The 21,794-nt window shown below is 48.3% G+C and overlaps 1 protein-coding gene across 1 annotated transcript in view; it reads right to left on the reverse strand.

Moving 5' to 3' along the window:
- Positions 1-21,794, reverse strand: part of hsf5 (heat shock transcription factor family member 5) — a 294,360-nt gene that overhangs the window by 233,518 nt on the left and 39,048 nt on the right. The window contains exon 2 of the mRNA XM_072470123.1: positions 14,168-14,578. Within this exon, the coding sequence (XP_072326224.1) occupies positions 14,168-14,578 (411 nt within the window). The remainder of the gene's footprint in view (positions 1-14,167; positions 14,579-21,794) is intronic.

Below are 21,794 nucleotides of genomic sequence, written 5' to 3' on the forward strand. Positions count from 1 at the left end.
ACACACAGGTTTAATGTGGGTCTGAGTAAGATACCGCCTACACAGTGCTGTAAAGGGGTACGTGACTCACCGCCAGTTTAGAGATGGACAGAGATACGCAAAGACTTAGGATGAAGTCAGCTCCATACCTGTACCCTGTACTGTATATATGTATACAATTATGAGTTGTTGTGACTTACTGTTATTATAATAAGTATATATTATACTTATTAAGACTTTGAAGCCTAATTCATGGTGTAAGAAGCAGGATTCTTCATGGTGGCAGCATCTGGATCAAAAACACCATCTCACAAGAATTAAAACTAAGAAAAAGGACACTGGATTCTGAACTGAAACAACCTCCTAACTCAAGCTAAGGATGTAGAGACAATTCACCAGGAAGAAAAAGCTCCAGCGAAAGAAGAGCCTGGAAGAAATATGATAGATGTTTTACTTCAACATAAGACTCCTTTGAATCTCTCTTGGAAGTCCAGCTTCAACATGCAGAGCTCACAGTCTGCAAGAGTGAGCTAAACATTTAAAATTCCAGACCATCAAGTTCTGAACAACCCCTCTTCATTTATTCAGGTAGAAGCGCCATTTAAAAGAAATACTTTACTAATCCCGAACCCTGATTCTGAATCGCAACATGTAGCCCTCGAGTTTGGAAAAGAAAAAATTAATTAATTAATAATTGATTGAATCTACTTTGGGTACCTCGCGACCATCCGATTTCCTTAACAGCAAGTTTGCCATTCTTATCTACTCGTTCTGACTCACAAAGCTATACCGCTGATCAAGTTGGTGGTTGGCTGGCCCACGCAGCCACTGTGGACCCTTCTTTTTCAGACAGAGCGTGCCACTGCTATTTTGGAAAGCCTGCCAAAAACCGGCAAGCACTAAAAGATTCATTATTCGGCAGTGAACAGCAACACCACAGAATCATCATAGTCTCACTACAGTGCAGAAGGAGGCCATTCGGCCATTGAGTCTGCACCGACCGAAAGAGCACCCTTACCTAGGCCCAATCCCCCACCTATCCCTGTAACCCCACCGAGTGACAATTTAGCATATCCAATCCATCTAACTTGCACATCTTTGGACTGTGGGAGGAAACTCACGCAGACACGGGAAGAATGTGCAAACTCCACACAGATGGTTCCCCGAGGTTGGGCTCAAACCCAGGTCCCTGGCACTGTGAGGCAGCAATACTAACCACTGTGCCACTATTTTAGAAATTGGTAATCTAGCTCTTTAAAGCTTTACCCACAATTTTAAAGATCTTCAAAATGGATTACAGTTCCACACTTCCAGCTCTACTGGGATTACACATTTCCAGATGAGTCACAGAATTGGAGCCCTTGGAAATAAATATTTTTATGGGAAAGCATTGCCCCTGACTTCACGAAAGGTCCTCCATTCCCTCATGGTGGATGTACGGTGACACGGTGAACATGGGAATCACTTCCGCAGGCATGCAACCTACCATGTGTGCTCAGGGGTGGACCCGATCTGAAAACCGAATAGGTATCTCCACATCTGCATAGGCCTCACACAGCTTAACAAGGCTGTAGCCAGGGAGGGCCACCTCATGTCCTCAGTGGAAGAGAACCTGGCCAAGCTTTCAAGGAGCACAGTATTTTCTAAACTAGATGTAATCAGCGGTTTCTGGCAGCTCCGAACACCGTGTATTATCCCTTTACCAGATTTTGCTTCAACTGTCCGCCCTTTCAATTTACATCAGTGCCAGAGAAATTCCAACACACATGTCAGACATCCTGCAGGGCTTTCAGAGAGTTATTCACCCCATAGAGAATGTCCTGTTTACAGGGCCAAGGTGGAAAAGCATGACAACAGACTTACAGTGATCTTGGAGCAGTTGATGTTGAAGGATAAATGTGAGTTTATCAAAAACCTGGTTCCTGTGCCAACCATATTGTCAGCAACAGAGGTATCACAGCAGACCGACACAAAATCAAGGCAATCATTGGCTTTGTCACTCCATCCTCTCTCCCCGACTTCCAGCGCATTCTAGGAATGGTAAACCAGCTGACAAACTTTTTGCCTCACTTGGCACAAGTCACAGAATCATTGAGACAACCCCTCAAGAAAGACCAAGCGTTGTATTGGGACTCCTGGCAAAAGCATGCATTCACTCTTTTGCAATCCACCGACATTCTGGCGCACTACGATCTGGCTCTGCCCACCACTATAGTGGCCAATGCTTCATCTACTAGCCTTGGGTAGTTCGCTTTCCGGAGCAATTGGAGAACATATGGTGACTCATCCACTCATCGGCCTCAAAATCACAATCGAGACAGACCATATACCACTGATATCCTTAGATCTGGAGGTTTTGCCTACACCTCATGAGATTCGCATACAAGACTGTCCTTGTTCAGGGAGAGAATCGGACAATGGCAGGGCAGATGCACTTTTAAGAGCCACTGTGAGACTTCTGATCAAACAAGACATTGCCTTTGTCGCTGAGCTGGAGACCTACCACCACCAGACACCTACCGGCACGGCACGACCAGGCTCACGCAGATCAGCCAAGAGCAGCTCCACGATGAAGAGTGTGCCTGTATCCACTACAGCCAACAGGGTGACCTCATCACAAATCAAGTGGTGGTTCGGCCAAAATGCGGTTCGAACAGCAGAGCAACTTCGCTATCAGTGATGACATCACACAACCACCAAGGAGATTGCCATCAAAGCACTCTAGGGGATGTCTGCAAGTCATGGCATCCTGGATGAGCTCATATCAGATAACGGCCCTCAGTTCTCTTACAAAAGCTTCATACACTTTGCAGCTAGAACCAGCTTCCATCACAGATAGAGTAAACTGGAATGGGGAGTCTATACACGGAAGACCCTCCTAAAAACAAATGAGAATTTCCTCATCACACTGCTCACCAACAAGACGATTCCCTTACAGTTCAGCTTATCCTCATCTGAGCTCCAGAAAAATCTACAACTCACGATCCTGTTTAAAAAGCTTGTGCCAGGGTAGTAGCTAAAGACTATCAGACTGTTCAACCAAAAGAGCAGTCCTGCAGACAGAAGCAAGCTTCTGCCTACAACAAACTGCACTGCACTACACAGTTGTTGCAGCTGCAGAAGGGGGACATGGTCTGCATTCAGGACCTTGGGAGACAAGGGCCTCCGCAAGAATGAGGGTCAGCCCTGCTCCTACCAAATTGGTACACCAGAGGTCACAGACATAGAGGCTCCCTTCACAATAGAGGGCTGTTGATGAAGATGCCCAGATGCCAGTCCAACCTCTAAGACAACAACAAAAACTACTACTGATGTCCATCAGAGGCTACCGCTGCCCTGACAGAATAGTGAATGAGATGGGGAAGGACTGTAAGACCTCCAAACTACATGAATCTCTAAATTCAAGAATGTTAAGGGGGAAAATGGGATGGTAAGAATTTTGTTAATGTTAATACACTTATAACAATGAAGTTGGAATAGCATTAAGGTAACAATAAAATAAATGGACAATTGTGGTGAATGTATTCACCTAATTATGAATTGTCTGTATAGTGCTGTGACCTATGACCAGGAAATGATAATACGGTCTACTTCCAGGTACTGTACTGGAACCCCGGTGGGCTCCGCCTCTGGCTACGCCCTCCCCGGGGCGATATATAGACCGGCCACCTGTGGGTGGCACTCATTTATATAGCAGACACTGGCAGGCGAGTTCCTGGATAATAAAGCCTTATGTTCACTCGTTCTCACAGTCTCGCAGTGAATTGACGGTATAACAATTTATTATCCAGCGACATCACCATGGAAGCCGCTCTAAAGCCAGATAAACTCAAACTCGATGCACGAGCAACAGAGGCTAAGGAGATCTTCTCACACTGGCTTCGCTGTTTCGAGGCGTACCTCGACTCCTCCGCAACGCCTCCCTCTGAAACCCTCAAGCTGCGACTCCTCCATGCACGGCTGAGCCATCGAATCTCCGTAATGATAGAGAAGGCTGCCACGTACGAGGCGGCGGTCGCGACCCTCAAGGCGCATTTCGTGAAGCCCGTAAATTAGGTGTTCGCGCGACACCTCCTCACTACTCGCCGTCAACGCGCCGGGGAATCGCTGTACGAGTACCTAGAGAACCTGACCCTACTCGCAAGGAACTGCAACTATCGGGATGTGACGGCCGAGGAGCACATGAAGCTGCAGATCCGTGACACCGACGTGGCTGGTGTCCGGTTTAACTACATCAGGCAGCGCCTGCTGGAAAATGGGACCACTGACCGGCAGGACACGGTAAAACTAACCACCTCGTTAGAGGTGGCCTACCGGAGCCTCAGCGTGTTCCCGCGGGCCCGGCGAACCCCTCGTGGACACCACCGTCGCGGCCCCCACCGGACCTGACTACGTCACAGGCCTGTGCCGCGCGGCTGCCCATCCAGACCGGGGAACCGCAGTGCTACTTCTGCGGCCAAGGTCAACACCCCTGGCAGCGTTGCCCAGCCCGCACAGCGACGTGCAGTGACTGTGGCAAAAAGGGACACTTCGCCAGAGTCTGTCTGGGCCGACCTAAAGCCCAGAACTCACCAGGCCCGACCCATGGACTCACAGGCCCGCAGACCCCACAATGTGGCTGCGTGCCTGCTGGGCACGCCCCCTTCAGGCGCATCAACAGCCTTGTGTGACTCGTGGGGGCCGCCATCTTGGCTGCTGGCTCCAACACCGACCGACACGTGCGACTTGTGGGGGCCGCCATCTTGGCCATCAGCTCAGACACCGACTGACAAGTGCGACCGATAGGGGCGGCGATTTTGGTTACCATCTTCGACCCAGCCCGACACGTACGACTCGTGGGGGCCGCCATTTTGTGACCCCGAAACCGCCGACCACGCAGGCTACCCGCAGCTTGGCACAGTCACCCTCGACCAGTCACAGCCGAAGCACCTGAAAAGTTCTATGATGGTTGTCAGGGTCAACGGGCACGAGACCCCGTCTTTTCGACTTCGGGAGCACGGAGAGTTTCGTTCACCCTGACACAGTAAGGCGCTGCTCCCTTCACATCTACACCGCATCCCAAACAATCTCCCTTGCCTCCGGATCCCATTCGGTTCAGATCCGGGGGTACTGTATCGCGAACCTCGCGATGCAGGGCGCCGAGTACGCCCGTTTTAGGCTGCATGGCCTCCCTCACCTCTGCGCCCCCCTACTGCTTGGATTAGACTTGCAATGCAGTCATCGAAGCCTGACCCTACAGTTCGGCGGACCCTTACCCCCTTCACAGTATGTAGCCTCGCGACCCTTAAGGTCCCCCCCCCCCCCCCCTTAGCTCTTTGCGAACCTCACTCCCGACTGTAAGCTCGTCGCCACCAGGAGCAGGCGGTACAGTTCCCAAGACATGATTTTTATCAAGTCGGAGGTCCAGCGACTGTTGAGGGAGGGGATCATCGAGGCCAGCAACAGCCCTGGAGAGCACAAGTGGTGGTCGTCCGGACCGGGGAAAAGAATCGGATGGTTGTGGACTACAGCCAGACCATTAACCAGATGGTCAACCAGATCGCACAGTACCGGGTGTTCTCAATGGACGATCTGAAGTCAGCCTACCATCAGCTCCCGATCTGCCCGGAAGAGCACCACTACACTGCCTTTGAAGCAGTCAGCCGACTCTTCCACTTCCTCAGGGTCCCTTTCGGCGTCACTAACGGGGTCTCGGTCTTTCAGAGAACGATGGACCGAATGGTGGACCAGTACGGGTTGCGGGCTACATACCCGTACTTGGACAATGTTACCATCTGCGGCCATGATCAGCAGGACCACGACGCCAACCTTCAGAGGTTCCTCCAGGCCGCCCAATCCCTCAACCTCACATATAACAAAGAGAAGTGCATTTTCCGCACTACCCCGCTAGCCATCCACGGCTACGTCGTGGAGAACGGAGTCCTAGGGCCCGACCCCGACTGTATGCGCCCCCTCACGGCACGGAACTTCCCCCTCCCCACAGCCTCAAGGCCCTCAAACGATGCCTGGGGCTATGCTCCTACTATGCCCAGTGGGTCCCCAACTATGCGGACAAAGCCTGCCCACTTATTAAAACCACTACATTTCCCCAACGGCTGAGGCCCGCTCGGCCTTCAACCGCATCAAGACCGATATCACTAAGGCCGCAATGCACGCGGTGGACGAGACCGTCCCCTTCCAGGTAGAGAGCGGTCGCACTGGCCGCCGCACTCAACCAGGCGGGCAGGCCAGTAGCATTCTTCTCTAGGACCCTCCACGCTTCCGAAATCCGAAACTCCTCGGTCGAGAAGGAAGCACAAGCCACAGTGGAAGCTGTGCGGCACTGGAGGCACTACCTAGCCGGTAGGAGGTTCACCCTCGTCACCGACCAGCGGTCGGTTGCCTTTATGTTTGACAACGCACAACGGGGCAAGATTAAAAATGACAAAATCTTGAGGTGGAGGATCGAACTCTCCACCTACAATTACGATATTAAGCATCGTCCTGGGGAGCTCAACGAGCCCTCAGATGCCCTGTTCCGCGGCACATGCGCCGGCGCGCATGATGACCGACTTCGGGCTATCCACGATGACCTCTGTCACCCGGCTTACCCACTTTATTAATGCCCGCAATCTGCCCTACTCCACCGAGGAGGTCAAAGCCAAGACCAGGGACTCCCATGCACTTCTATCGGCCAGACAAGGCCCACCTGGTAAAGGCCTCCCGGCCCTTTGAGCGCCTCAGTATAGACTTCAAAGGGCCCCTCCCCTCCACCAACCGGAATATATACTTCCAAACCGTCGTTGCCGAGTACTCCTGCTTCCCCTTCGCTGTCCCCTGCGACATGACCTCGGCCACTGTTATAAAGGCACTGCACAGCATCTTCACACTGTTCAGTTTCCCTGCGTACGTCCACAGCGACCGGGGCACATCGTTTATGAGCGATGAGCTGCGCCAGTACTTGCTCAGTAAAGGCATCGCCTCGAGCAGGACTACGAGCTATAACCCGCAGGGAAACGGGCAGGTGGAGATGGAGAACGCGACAGTATGGAAGGCCGTCCTTCTTGCCCTCCGGTCTAGAAGTCTCCCGATCCCCCACTGGCAGGAGGTCCTCCCCGACACCCTCCACTCCATTAGAGCCACGATCGAGACCCCTCACAACCGTTTGTTTGTCTTCCCTAGGAAGTCCGTCTCCGGGGTCTCGCTTCCATCCTGGCTGACAACTCCGGGACCTGTCCTTCTCCGGAAACATACGAGGAGCCATAAGACCGACCAGGGTCCAACTGCTGCATGCCAACCCACAGTATGCCTACGTCACGCACCAGGATGGATGGCAAGATACGGTCTCCCTACGGGACCTGGTGCCAGCTGGTTCCCCTGCCAACGCGCCCCCCCCCCTCACAGCTTACCGCCACCCCCGGCGCCCCTTAAACCCCCCTGGGTCTCCTTTATTGTGCCATGCCTGCACTGCTACCACCCACCACCCCCCTGCCTACCCCCACCCCTCCAACATCTCCGATACGCTGGACTGCAGCTCCAGACAACATGCCCCTGGAGTCACCATCTGCAACAACCAGCATCGCCAGAGCTGAGGAGGTCTAAAAGAACGATCTGGCCTCCAGACAGACTGAATATTTGATGACCCCACGTCACCCCCGCTGGACTTGATTTTTTTAACAGGGGGTGAATGTGGTGAATGTATTCACCTAAGTATGAACTGTCTGTATAGTGCTGTGACCTATGACCAGGAAATGATAATACGGTCTACTTCCAGGTACTGAACTGGAACCCTTGTGGTCTCCGCCCCTGGCTCCGCCCTCCCCGGGGCGATATATAGACCGGCCACCTGTGGGTGGCACTCATTTGTACAGCAGACACTGGCAGGCGAGTTCCTGGATAATAAAGCCTTATGTTCACTCGTTCTCACAGTCTCGCAGTGAATTGACGGTATAACAACAATGTAAGACTGAAGTAAACTAAAATAACTTTATATCAATGGGATAAAGAGTTGGGGGAATTGTGAGTTCAATGAGCCTATCAGTTGCAAACATGGAAGAGAAACATGGAGGTGCAACCCCTTGCAGAAATGTTTAATTTCACTGACTGGTCTTACCAGAATTTTGATCAGTGACTTCAGACCACATAAAGGGGCTTTGCAAGCCAAATGCGATTGGGCAAGCCCGATCTAAAACAAGCCACCTGCCAGTTTTACTCTTCATCTGATAACTATCACTATCACTATGAAAGAGGCCCCCACGGCGATTCTCCGCGGACGACCGGCCGAGTTCCCACCAGCATGGTTCACGTATGGTTCCACCCGGCAGGAGCACGGAGTCGCGGCTGCAGTGGGCATCCTGGTGGGGGGCGGGGGGAGTCATCACCTGGGGGGGGGGCTCCAGGATGGCCAGGCCCGCGTTCGGGGGCCACTGATCTGGGGGGGGGGGGGGGTCTATTTCTTCGGCACCGGCCCGCTGTATGGGTCCACCATGTCGCGCGGGGCTGGCGCCGCAGGCAGCCGTTGCATGCATGCGCGGACCCGTGGCCGGAAGTGCAGGGCGCGGTATTGACAGATGGAGCTGCATGGAACACTCTGGGGCCCTGCAGCCCCCGTAAAAACGGAGAATCACCCTGGACTTTCTGCAAAAATTTCCGGAGTGATTCGAGCCTGTTTTCTCGCAGGTGTGGGGACATAGCCCCATTATTGGAGAATCCCGCCCATTGCTGCAATAACCAACGGTCAAAGATCAATGGAAAATAAACCATAATTTATCTGTATGTATACAACTTACTGGATTTTAAAATAGGTGAAATTTCAGAAATAGAACAAGCCAATGCAGACATTATAAATTGGAATTAAATGCGTTAGTTGCAATAATCATATATTACTCAGTCCAAATAAAGCGGGAAGACATGCTGCTTTTGAAAATATAGTCTCATGAGCATTCAATAGATTTTACACATCATTCAAATAGAAGCCATCGTAGATGCGCAGGTGTGAACTGGAACTTTGAAGTACTTTTTTGGGGGCTACAAACAGGAGGTCTCTGGAGACTAATTATATATTCTGTGAGACCGCTGGGAAATCTGGAAATGTTGGCAAACCCATCTTCATCTATTTGGATTGTGAGCAATCTAAAGGAAAATAAAATGTCCTTTTGGTCTTCTGTTCTTATTTCTATAAGTGCTTCAAGTAACGGCAGCACGGTGGCACAGTGGTTAGCACTGTTGTCTCACAGCACCAGGGACCCGGGTTCAATTCTGGGCCGGGATTCTCCCCTATCCGCTGGGGCGGGGGGTCCTGGCGAGATAGAGTGGTGGGAACCACTCCAGCATCGGGCCACCCCCAAAGGTGCGGAGTCCGCACCTTTAGGGGCCAAGCCCTCACTTTGAGGGGCTAAACCCGTGCTGGAGTGGTTGGCGCACCGCCGGCCGGCGGGAAAGGCCTTTGGTGCCATGCCAGCCGGGGCCGAAAGGACTTCGGCGGCCGACGGAAGTCCGCGCATGCGTGGGAGCGTCAGCGGCTGCTGACGTCATCCCCGTGCATGCGCGGGGGGGGTGTCTCTTACGCGTCGGCCATGGTGAAGGCTGTGGTCGAGGTGGAGGGAAAAGAGTGCCCCCACGGCACAGGCCCGCCCTCGGATTGATGGGCCCCGATCGCGGGCTAGGCCACCGTGGGGGCACCCCCCCGGGGCCAGGTCGCCCCATGCCCCCCCCCCCCCCCAGTACCCCGGAGCCCGCCCGTGCCGCCTAGTCCCGCCGGTAAGAGAGGTGGTTTGATTCCCGCCGGCAGGACAGGCATTCCAGCAGCGGGACTTCGGCCCATTGCGGGCCGGAGAATCGCCGGGGGGGGCCCGCCGACCGGCGCGGCGCGATTCCCGCCCCCGTCGAATATCCAATGCCATAGAATTCGGCAACCGACGGGGGCGGGATTCACGCCAGCCCCCGGCGATTAATCCCACCCCTGGTCTCTGTTTGTGTGGAGTTTGCACATTCTCCCCATGTCTGCGTGGGTTTCTTCCGGGTGCTCCAGTTTCCTCCCTCAGTCCAAAGATGTGCAGGTTAGGTGGAATGGCCTTGCTATGTTGCCCCTTCATGTCCAGGGTAGTGGAGATTAGGTTCTGGGTTACGGTGGGTGGACGGGGGAGTGTACATGAGTAGAGTGTTCATTTGAAGGGTCGGTGCAGACTTGATGTGGCAAATGGTCTCCTTCTGCACTATAGGGAATCTATGATTCTATGATTTAAGGTATTGAGGGCTGATATACATGGTAAATTAGGTGGATGGTGCGATACAGGAAGTGAACCAATAGTGGAAAGAGGAGGCAATGGGGAGTGAGATGCTGGCAGGGTGGAGGGCTGGTGGTATGAATGAATAGAAGTAGCAAAAACAATAGGACTAAAGGAGTGACTAAAAAGCCAAGACGGGAAGAGGAGTGTGATGGAAGGGTATGATATGGAATACGGCAAACCAGAGGAGACACAAGAGGGGAAGCAATGGACATTTACAGGATTCAAAGGTGTAAGACAATATTAGTGGTAGGGGTGAATAGGAATATTAGTCCATGGAGGAGAATTGGGGAGACCTTGTACCTGGCTGGAACTCTCTCCTCCTCCTTAAAAACTTAACTAAAGCTCTCAGTGAAATCCCATCTCCCACCCATGGCATGAAATTAAAAGCACTTGGAAAGGTGTGCAACAGATAATGTGAATGAGGGGGTTAGTGATAACAAGGTTAGACAATCAAAAGGGAACATAATAGAACAGATGATAACAGGTTTGTTCACAAAAGCCTTTAGGTCAGCTAGCTTAGATTAAGAAGATCAGATACACAAGAGTGACAGAATGTCACTGAGAGGTAACGCTAGTGAGAGGAGTAATAAGGGATGGTGATGATTCATGGGAGCGTCGGTAATAATATGGGGGAATTGTGAGGAATGGAATGGTGGGGGGATAGGTGTGCAGAAAAAAGATGAGATTGGGAGGTTAGCATAAGTGAGCTACTTGTGCAAAAGGCAAGGCAATGGCAGAGAGAATTCAGTGGAATGGATGGATCCTGATAAGAATACGAACATAAAAATAGAAATATAGGAAATATGAGCAGCAATAGACCCCTTGAGCCCGCTGTGCCATTCAAATAGATCACCGCTGATCTTCCACCTCAATGCCATTTGACACGCTATCACCATGTCCCTTGATGTCTTTACTATCTAGAAATGTATCGATCTCTGTGTTGAACATACTTAATAGCTGAGCCTCCACAGCCCTCTAGAGTAGAGAATTCCAAAGATTTACCGCCCGCTGAGTGAAGAAATACCTCATCTCAGTCCTGAATGGCATATCCCTTATTCTGGCACAATGGGTGCAAATAAACAAAAACAAAGTTCTCGTTTTGGGTGCGAATAGTGGGGTGTATCTCGGAGCCTGCTATCAAACAGGACGTTGTTTTTTTTTGGCCTCAGCCAGGAATGCCCCGCCAAGGCCGCACTTACCTCACTTCCTGCACATCTCATCAGTGTAGGTAGAGATCAGGGCGCCATTTTTAAATGCCGTCCCGATCTCTCGACCACCTCAGCCACCCCATCACAACCTCCAGAACCCCCCAACTTACCTCTTGGGAATCCTCAAACACCGCTCACTCCACCGCACCCCAGGCCCAATCCCTGGCACAGGCAACCTTGCACCGTGTAGTGCCCCTGCAAGCCTGGCAGTGCCATGCAGGCACCATGGTCGTGCCAGGGTGGCACTGCCAGGGTGCCCAGATGGCAATGCCAGGAGCACAGGTGACTGTGCCAAGATGCCATGCTGGCAGTGCCAGGGTGGCAGAGGGTAGTACCCTGTCCAGAGCGCGACCACCTGGGGGCCTGGAAGACCCCCCCAAGGTGCCATTATGCCTGGTCTACATTTGTGCGGAACAGTGCCAAACGGTGCCACGGCGAGGTCTCCCAGGCATGGGCGTTCATTCCCGAGCCTCAGGATAATTGGGTACAGACATATTTAAATGAGTCTAATGAATCATTTAAATATGTTGATCGGGATCTCGCCCAGTGAAGCAGTCACGTTCTATTGGCGTGGCTGGAGATTGTGTGCAAGCTTGAATGTACATGGCAATTCAAGGCAGAGAAATACCAGTGATAAAATACATTGCAGAAACTCACCAAGGGTCCTCCATCAACACCTTCCAAACCAGTAGCCTCTACAAGGACATGAGCAGCAGATCTGTGGGAAAACTACCACCTGCAAGTTCCCTTCCAAGCCACACATCATCCTGACTTAGAACTATATTGCTGCCCCTTCACTAGTACTGGATAAAAATTCTGGAACAGAATTAACAGCACTGTGTGTTGTACCTACGCCATATGGGCTGTAGCAGTTCAAAAGGTGGCTCACCACCACCTTTTCAAAGGCAATTAGGGAAGGGTAATAAATTCTGGCCTAGCCAACAATTCCCAAATCCCATGAATGAATGAATGAATGAAATAATATTTATATAATAGACTCTACAAATAGTCGTTTGGCATTGTAGAATTTGAGTATTGCTGAAAAATACATTTTGTTGAAGCTTTTTGTCTTGCACTCATCAAGACATTAGTCAGAATAGTAATGTCAGGGGAAACAACAACTTTATACTGTATGAGAAGAGGATGCTGATTAGTTTGCATGTGGACTCTGATTGGCAGAGATGTTGCCATGAAATAAAATGAAATGAAAATCGCTAATTGTCACAACTAGGCTTCAAATGAAGTTACTGTGAAAAGCCCTTAGTCGCCACATTCCGGCACCTGTTCGGGGATGCTGGTATGGGAATTGAACTGTGCTGCTGGCCTGCCTTGATCTGCTTTAAAAGCCAGCGATTTAGCCCTGTGCTAAACCAGTCACCTGCAAGTCCCCTTCCAAGCCACACATCATCCTGATTTGGAACTATATTGCTGTCCCTTCACTGGTACTGGATAAAAATTCTGGAACAGAATTAACAGCACTGTGTGTTGTACCTTCACCGTATGGGCTGTAGCAGTTCAAAAGGTGGCTCACCACCACCTTCTCAAAGGCAATTAGGGTAGGGTAATAAATTCTGGCCTAGCCAACAATTCCCAAATCCCAAATGTAGTTCATGGTGACTGACATTAACTGCCAAGCATTGTTTGAAATTTAAACCAGGTAGCTCAACTCTGTTTGGTCAAAGCATTTCATAGAATTTACAGTGCAGAAGGAGGCCATTTGGCCCATCAAGTTTGCACCTGCCCTTGGAGCTATATTGCTGTTGTGTTTAGATGAAACAGATGCAATATGTATGCATGTTCTTTCTGTCTGTAGAGAACAGGGCACTGCTAAATAATCCTCAATGTGATAAAAATTATACTGACAACCAATTTATTTTTGTCAGTTGTGCTCATCGTGCAGTGCATTTGCTTGTATTGGAAGATGATACTGTGCTTATTACTGGTCTGACATCATTCCCCTAAGAAGGCATTGTTTTTTTACCCTTCAGCAAATTATTTTTGTCTTATTTCCATGATGTTTTCTGAATATCCACAGCTTTGAGCTTTGTTAATATCTTACAATACTTTGTCAAACGGTTTTTGGACGCCTAGACACAACAAGGTACTCCTCATAGGATATCACATTCTTAAAGATGTCAAACTGGTACGTCTGGTAGAATCCCTCTTTTGAAACCATACTGACTACTGTCCTAGGTTGTTGTTGTATCCATAATCCTCATATATACTCCTAATAATTGATTCCATTATTTTGTATGAAATCGACTTAAAACAAATTTTTGGCACCCTTTTTCAATATAGATGCCATGCCTGTTTCCAATCTACTTGTATTTCCCCAAAATGTCTGTTAATGTCATTTAAATATTCTCCCTACTTTTTCTTCGCAGTCTGAGCTAAATACTATCTATCAATGAGCATTGGCTTGGATTGATTTTACTCTAAGGCTTCTATCTTTTACGCATATGTACCAAAATAATTTGTTTTGTCTAAAACTCCTTTTTGCATCAAGACTTGCATGGTATAATTCTTGAAAAGGTCACTGATCATTTTCTGACAGAATAATAATAATCTTTCCCATTGTAGGCTTACATTGCAATGCAATGAAGTTACGGTGAAAATCCATGGATGTTGCTCCAAAATCTCAGAATACATTAAAAAATATCAAAATGGAATGAAAATGAAAATTTAAAAAATGAAGGAATTAAAATGCTGTACCTGTTGGATAGAAAGCCTGGTGATACTGTGGTGAAGTAAGATAACCAGTATATTTCTGACCAGTAGCTCCAATCTCTTGAGTTCCTTGCTGAACGTGCACATTATTAGGATTTGGTTGCAATGTATAGGTGACCTCAGTTGGAAATCTTTGTATGACAGAAAATGGAATTGCTTTATCGGAAAATGGAGATGAAGAGGATGTGTCCATTTGTCCAGCCACTAATCCAATAGAGCTATGCCATGTACGTGGTGGAATAGGGGTTCGATCTAGGCCTCCAGTATTGGAACTTGACAAACTTTTAATGGACACTGTATGTAAAGGACTTTGATTGTGGGAAGGTGACATAAATGGGTATGGAGACAAACTATCCCTGCGAAATGTTCGCTGAAGTTGTCCAACTGTCACAGGCCCTGCATAAAGCATAACAAAGGAGATAATATTATCTGGTGGGCCAATGCTTATGCACAAATGTGAACTTAATATTGTATAATAAAAACTTTAAATTGCTGTTGATATAAATACTTAACACTGCCATTTAGCATTTCTCCTTCACTATTTTAATGGAGGCATTCATGAATTAATGCCCGCATTGAAATAGTTGACAACAGAATACAAATGCATTAAATGCCCATCTGCTAATGTGTTAACATTAATTTATAGGTAATATTTCAAAACTTAGTTTATTACTTTCCATCAGTGAAATGATTACCATTTCAATCCAGTGAGGTGCTATGTGTAAGCAGATTCCTGAAATGTGGAAGCTATAATAATTTTTGGTCGATTTTAGCTTTAGAGCTGTTATTACCTGCATGAGAGGTAATACCGGGGTTGGAGCAGCCAGTCTCCCCGTGAGTCTCGCTGAGTACGAGCTCCCCCGCTAAGGGGGCGGGGAGACTGAGGACTAGCATGATTGAGCTCTATAGAAAGTCAGCCCGGTATGGAACAGACAGGCAGACCCGGCTGGGATCTGATATATATTGTAAATTTAATTGTTTCGCAATAGTTTTCATTTCAAATTTAATAGTTTTCTTTCACCTACTCAATTCGGACTCATCTGTGGCCTACTAAACTGGCAATGAGGACAAAATTTGACTACTGCCGATGCTGCTACACCATTGGACGAACAACTAGCTCCTTTCCACTGCTGCACTAAGGTTGGAGTTAAAAATAAATTCGAACGCAAAAATGCATTTGTTCGGAAGATTGGTCGTGTTCAATGCAAGCATAGAGGACTGGACACAGTACACATGCATTTATTTTTCCGGGCGAACATTATCATAATGTTGAACAACACAGAGTGATATTACTGACTGCCTGTGGTACTCATATTTATGGAGTGATAAGGAACCTTACATATCCCGCAGCTCAGGACAGTACCTTTTGTAAAATTGGTAACCCTAGTAGCACAACACTTCGACCCTAAACCATCTGTTATAGTGCAAGAGATACTGTTTTAACATGGCAGAGAGAATCCCAGGAGAGTCCGTAACCGTGTTTCTGACGAGGCTATGGAAACTAGCCGAATTTTGTGTATACGGAAATTCTCTTTCTGAAATTCTGCGAGACCACTTGGTCTGCAGCATCAATAACATGGCTACCCAGAGAAAGTTGCTAGCCGAATTGTTCCTAGACCTTCAGAAGGCCATACAAATTTTGCTTTTCCTGTGAGAGCCCTGAGAAAGGAGTGCAGGAGATTTAGGGGTTGGAGGTAAAAACCAGAGGACGCATCCTAGGTGGAGGTGGAGATGGTTAGCAGTTTCAAATTCCTAGGGGTGCACATCTCCAAAAATCTGTCCTGGTCCACCCACGCCGACGCTACCACCAAGAAAGCACAACAGCGCCTATACTTCCTCAGGAAACTAAGGAAATTTGGCATGTCCACATTAACCCTTTCCAACAGATGCACCATAGAAAGCATCCTATCTGGCTGCATCACAGCCTGGTATGGCAACTGCTCGGCCCAGAACCGCAAGAAACTTTAGAGAGTTGTGAACACCACCCAGTCCATCACACGAACCTGCCTCCCATTCATTGACTCCATCTACACCTCCCGCTGCCTGGGGAAAGCGGGCAGCATAATCAAAGACCCCTCCCACCTGGCTTACTCACTCTTCCATCTTCTTCCATTGGGCAGGAGATACAGAAGTCTGAGAACACGCACAAACAGACTCAAAAACAGTTTCTTCCCCGCTGTTACCAGACTCCTAAATGACCCTCTTGTGGACTGATCTCATTAACACTACACCCGGATGCTTCATCCGATGCCGGTGCTTATGTAGTTACATTGTATACCTTGTGTTGCCCTATTATGCATTTAATTTTTTCCCCTTTTCTTCCCATGTACTTAATGATCTGTGGAGCTGCTCGCAGAAAAATACTTTTCACTGTACCTCGGTACACGTGACAATAAACAAATCCAATCCAATCCCCTCCCGTCGATCACCTCCCACAAGACTGAAGCCCCACCCTGTATTGAGTACCATAGGGGCCAGGTTTGTTGGTCAAGGACTGAAAGGTCCCAACAGACTACCTCCCCAGAGTCTATAGAGAGTGGGTCCAGGCATTGTGGGGCATGTGGACGCAGGAGTTGTCGAGAGCAAAAGGCACAAGTCAGCCAGCAACCCTGGCACCCCGGTAGAAGCAGGCGCCAACCAAGGGCTCGCACTTTCCACCTGCACCAGCCAGAGGAGGAGTGTATGCATCTGAGTTGCGTTGCAGCACCCCGAGTGACCATCATCAAGATAATTGTGCAAGTTAATGGTCATCCATTGGACATGGAACTTGACAATGAAGCACAGTTTTGGTTATTGGAAAACAAACCTTCAACAGGATAAAGACGGGTGTGCAGCTGTTAGAGCTGCGTGACCCCGAGGCAAGGTTAGCAATGTATACCAGTGAACTGTTAGCCATTGCGTGAACCACAATGACTCCGGTTGTTTACATGCAATAGTTGGTGTGACTTCCGTTGAACATAGTAAAGAGGCTCAGCCCCAGATTGTGAGGTCGTGATTGGTGAAAGCACCTATGCCTGGACTCGCAGCACATTTTCCATATGGGATCTGCGGGCCTATAGGAAGCGCGAGGGAAATACCCTCAGATTTTCCAGCCCGGACTGGGAAAGATAAAGGAGGACGTGACGAAAATTCAGGTAGACTCGGATGGAGAACCAAAGTGATTTTGGGCTCGCCCAGTCCCTTAAGGCCTTGATAGCAAATGTTGAGGCCAAACTAAGCTGGCTCGAAGGCCTTGGAATCATTAAACCAGTGCAGTTCGTCGACTTGGGAGCAGCAGTGGCCCAGGTGCTCAAATATAGTACATCTGTCATGTGTCTATTTTCATATGGAAAATAGACTGTGTGGGAACTATCAGTTGATCATCAACAAGGACTCCCAACTGGATTGTTACCGGTGCCCCGCACCGAGTACCATTATGAAAAACTGGCCGGTGGCCACTCATTTACAAAGCTCGATATGAGCCATGTGTACTTGCAGTTAGAATTGGACCTTGCCTCACATAAATATGTCACCATAAACGCCTATACGAATACATCAGACTGCCTTTTGGACTGTCGTCTGCCTGTGCAATTTTCCAGAGAGCAATGGAAAACATACTGAGAGGATTGCCATGAGTGGCAGAGTATATAGACGATGTGTTGGTCACGGGGGCAACTGAACAGGAACAGCTAAGTAATTTGGACGAGGTTCTTTGTCATTTCTCAGAGACGGACACTGGCCTGCGGAGAGAAAAATGCATGTTCCACACTAGGCTACAGAGTGGATCGTGAGGGGTTACGCCCAGTCGCGGAGAAAGTACAGGAAATTCAACAAGCTCTGACACTTGAAAACATGACGGAGTTGTGGTCTTTCTTGGGATTGGTGAACTATTATGGAATGTTGATCCCAGGTCTAGCAACCATGTTGACCTCCCGACACCTCCTCTTCAAAAAGAAACAGGAATGGGCATGGAAAAAGCAATAGGAAGAATCATTCACACAAGTGAAAAAACAATTGACTTCCTCAGGATTGTTAACGCCTTATGATCCTGGCAAACAATTAGTCGTCACATGTGACACATCACAGCATGGCATTGGCATTGTTTTATCATATCATGGAAAATGACAGAGGCCGATCACTTTCGCCTCCTGGATTTGAGAGAGGGTCTGGCAGTTGCCTTCGCCATGAAGGGATTCCACCAATATGTGTACAATCGATGGTTCACAATCATCACGGACCACAAGCCACTGCTGGGTCTTTTCAAAGGAGATACTCTAAACAAAAATGTCTGAGTTTGATAGAAGACGACATCCTTTTGTGGGGGACGTGCGTCATCATCCCGGGTAAGGGCCAATGCCCAATCTTGAGGGACCTTCACAACGTGCACCAAGCGGTGTCCAAAATTAAAAACCTCACCTGCAGCTATGTTTGGTGGTCCGGTCTGTATGAAGATATAGAAAGGGTAGCCCAGCAGTGCAGCATTTGTCAGGAGCAACAGAAGCTTCCACCAGCTGTGCACCTTCACCCATGGGAATGGGCGGGTCAAACGTGGGTGTGGTTGCACGCCAACTTTGCCAGTCCCTTTAAAGGCTCAATCTTCTTCCTACTGATGGATGTCCACTCTAAGTGGTTGGAAATCCATAGAATGTCGTTGACCACTTCGAAGGGGATCATTGAGAATTGCACTTGTCTTTCAGTATGCACTGTATCCCAGAGGTGTTGGTGACTGACAATGGAAGGCCCTTCACCAACAAGGAAGTCACAGGATGAATGAAGGTGAACAAGGAACGACACATCCGTATGGCCCCATGTCACCCGACTTCCAACGGGCTGGCAGAAAGGGCAGTACAGACATGCAAACAAGGACTTCGGAACAATTGACACAAGACTGGCCACATTTTCTGTTATCAGACCACTTTGCATGCTGCGACCGGGGTAGCACCAGCTAAATTGCTAATTAGTCAGAGGCTTCAAACCCATCTTAGTCTTGCTTTCCCTGATATCGGTGGGAAAGTGCAGCAACGGCGTTGCCCACACAGATGTAAGCCGACCCGACTGTGTGTACCAGATGACGCAGTCTATGTTTGCAACTTTGCAGACGGCGCCCAGTGGATCTCAGAAACAATCGTCTGTCAGACAAGGCCGGTATCATATCAAGTCCAGGCACGGTGTTGCATTATGAAAAAACACATCAATCACAAAAAGACACGTCTTACAAGAAGATCCTCGGGAGAGGAAAATTACAGTCAAACTGAATCCAATGCCAACAGAGGCTAGAGCATCACCCATGAGTGTCAAGACACCGAAATGAGAGGGGTTGCAGATACAGATTCCAACATGGAGACCCAGGCGTCAAAAGACTCCAACGGGGAGCAAACAGTGCAGCAGCAGTATCTCTACCACGGTGTTCCAAACAGAAGCGTCGTTCGCTGTCCAGATGTATGGCGCGTGATCCAGCTCTGCAAGTGCAGGACGCACAGCAATGGAAGAAAAGAGTCAAGCGACCCACCACTCCGCAGTCATCAGGAGTGTCTTCGGACATTGGTGGGGGATAGGAGGGGTTGGAGCAAGCATCCCGTAAGTCTCGCCAAGTATGAGCTCCTCCGCTAATGGAAAGGGGAGCCTGAGGACATTTAGTTCTATATAAAGTCGGCCGGGGATGGAACCGACAGAGCAGACATGGCTGTGATCTGATGTATATTGTAAATATAATTGCTTTCCGATAAACAGTTTTCTTTCACCTACTCGATTTGGAATCGTCTGGGCCTATTAAAAGAGCAAAACTAACAAGGCTATAATTGACTAGCTTATGCATTACAAAATGGGATTCATAGCATTTGATTGGAGGGTACAATCTTTTCACTGTTCTGCAATCTGAGAGATTCTGGAATCTCATTCTATGTTCACTAAGTGCTGACAGTTTCATGGAATTTTATGCAATTAGTGTCATAACTACATGATGTCAGGTATCGATTAGTACAGTAATTTCTGTCCTAATTATAGATATAGTGCATTGATGGCTCTTAATTTCTATACTCCTATATACCCTGCATTAGAAAAGTTAATGACCAATCACACTCTTTAAATATCATAGCCCTAACATTTTTATAGTTCTTATATAGTGATGGTCCAGAACCTAGTCTGTTGGAGTTTTCAGCATCTCCTGGAGGTACCTTATTCTCTTCAGGTAAATGTGCAAGTGCCACTTTAGAAACATGATCAAAACCATCTGCCCAAGAATGCTGTAAACTCTGGTGTGGTATGGTGGGAAGGACCATGGTATTTAATTCTCCGGATCCTGGCCATTAGCTTTTTACCCACATAAGCAAGAAGGCTGATCTCCAAACATTTCACAGTCTTCAGGGTATTACGATCCTTGGCCAGATCCCCAAGTTGTTGGTAGGATGCAGTTCAGGACAGATTATGTCTTGTGTAAAGTAGGCAAAGTTTGAGATTCAAGACACTTGTTAATAGAATAAAGCCACAAGGGTTTTGAACAAACAAAAGAAAACATTACTATACATAATCGGAAAGATAAAACAAGTTACAATATATATCTTATACTAATATGTATTTGTATTAAATATTCAGGATAAATATGAAGTACATATGAATTAACAGGTAAACTGTGGTTAAACACACCACACTGCACAATAAATGACAAATGTGACCAAAACAGGTTCTATGGATTTCTCAACAACTCACCTAGGCATCAGTAACACTATAAGTCAACCAATCTTGCTGAAACTTCATGTTTCTCATTAAGATTTCCATTATTCACCGTTGAAGATCTCACCTTGGAATTCTACATGAACATCGCTCCAACTCAACTTAAATAATGGCCAACCTTGCAGGTTCAATCTCGCTTTCCAAGATTCTGTTCCCCTGGATTCCTGACTACACTCAAGAATCAAATAACAAATTCAATTTCAGCTCTTTGGCTATGCCAAGCAGAACACTACTGCTCTGAAAGGGTACTTTTAGCCCAATAGCATGAATCACGGAGTCGCCAACCTTCTCAGATCTTCAGGGTTTCTCCCAAGCCCAATTCACTTCAACTCCTTTCTCTAATTGGAGTCTGTTTATCTGTTCCTTCCTTTTAACTGAACTTAACTGGGACCTGTTTCTGTCCCCTATCTTTGTACCTTACTCTTCCTCTTGGGATCTCCCCCTGCCCCTTTCCCTTGTCACTTGCCTGGATGACTTTTTGCGAGCTCTCCCAGTCCTCCCTTTCTTGATCCCCTCTCTGGGACACTTTCTGGCTCTAGCACTCTACAGCTGGTCACCTAACACTGATTTTTGCACTCTTCTTTATTCCTTCATGCACAGGCCCAAAGAATGTAAAGATGCAGAACTGTGCATAAGCAGCCTGCCCCCAGCCTGCATATGCACGGCGATCTGAAGACTGTCAAGACTTGGAGTTCCCAAACCTGAGCTCAAACAAAGAACAAAGAAATGTACAGCACAGGAACAGGCCCTTCGGCCCTCCAAGCCCGTGCCGACCATGCTGCCCGACTAAACTACAATCTTCTACACTTCCTGGGTCCGTATCCTTCTATTCCCATCCTATTCATATATTTGTCAAAATGCCCCTTAAATGTCCCTATCGTCCCTGCTTCCACTACCTCCTCCG

This window comes from Scyliorhinus torazame, chromosome 12 (assembly GCF_047496885.1).
Source record: "Scyliorhinus torazame isolate Kashiwa2021f chromosome 12, sScyTor2.1, whole genome shotgun sequence".
NCBI lineage: Eukaryota > Metazoa > Chordata > Chondrichthyes > Carcharhiniformes > Scyliorhinidae > Scyliorhinus > Scyliorhinus torazame.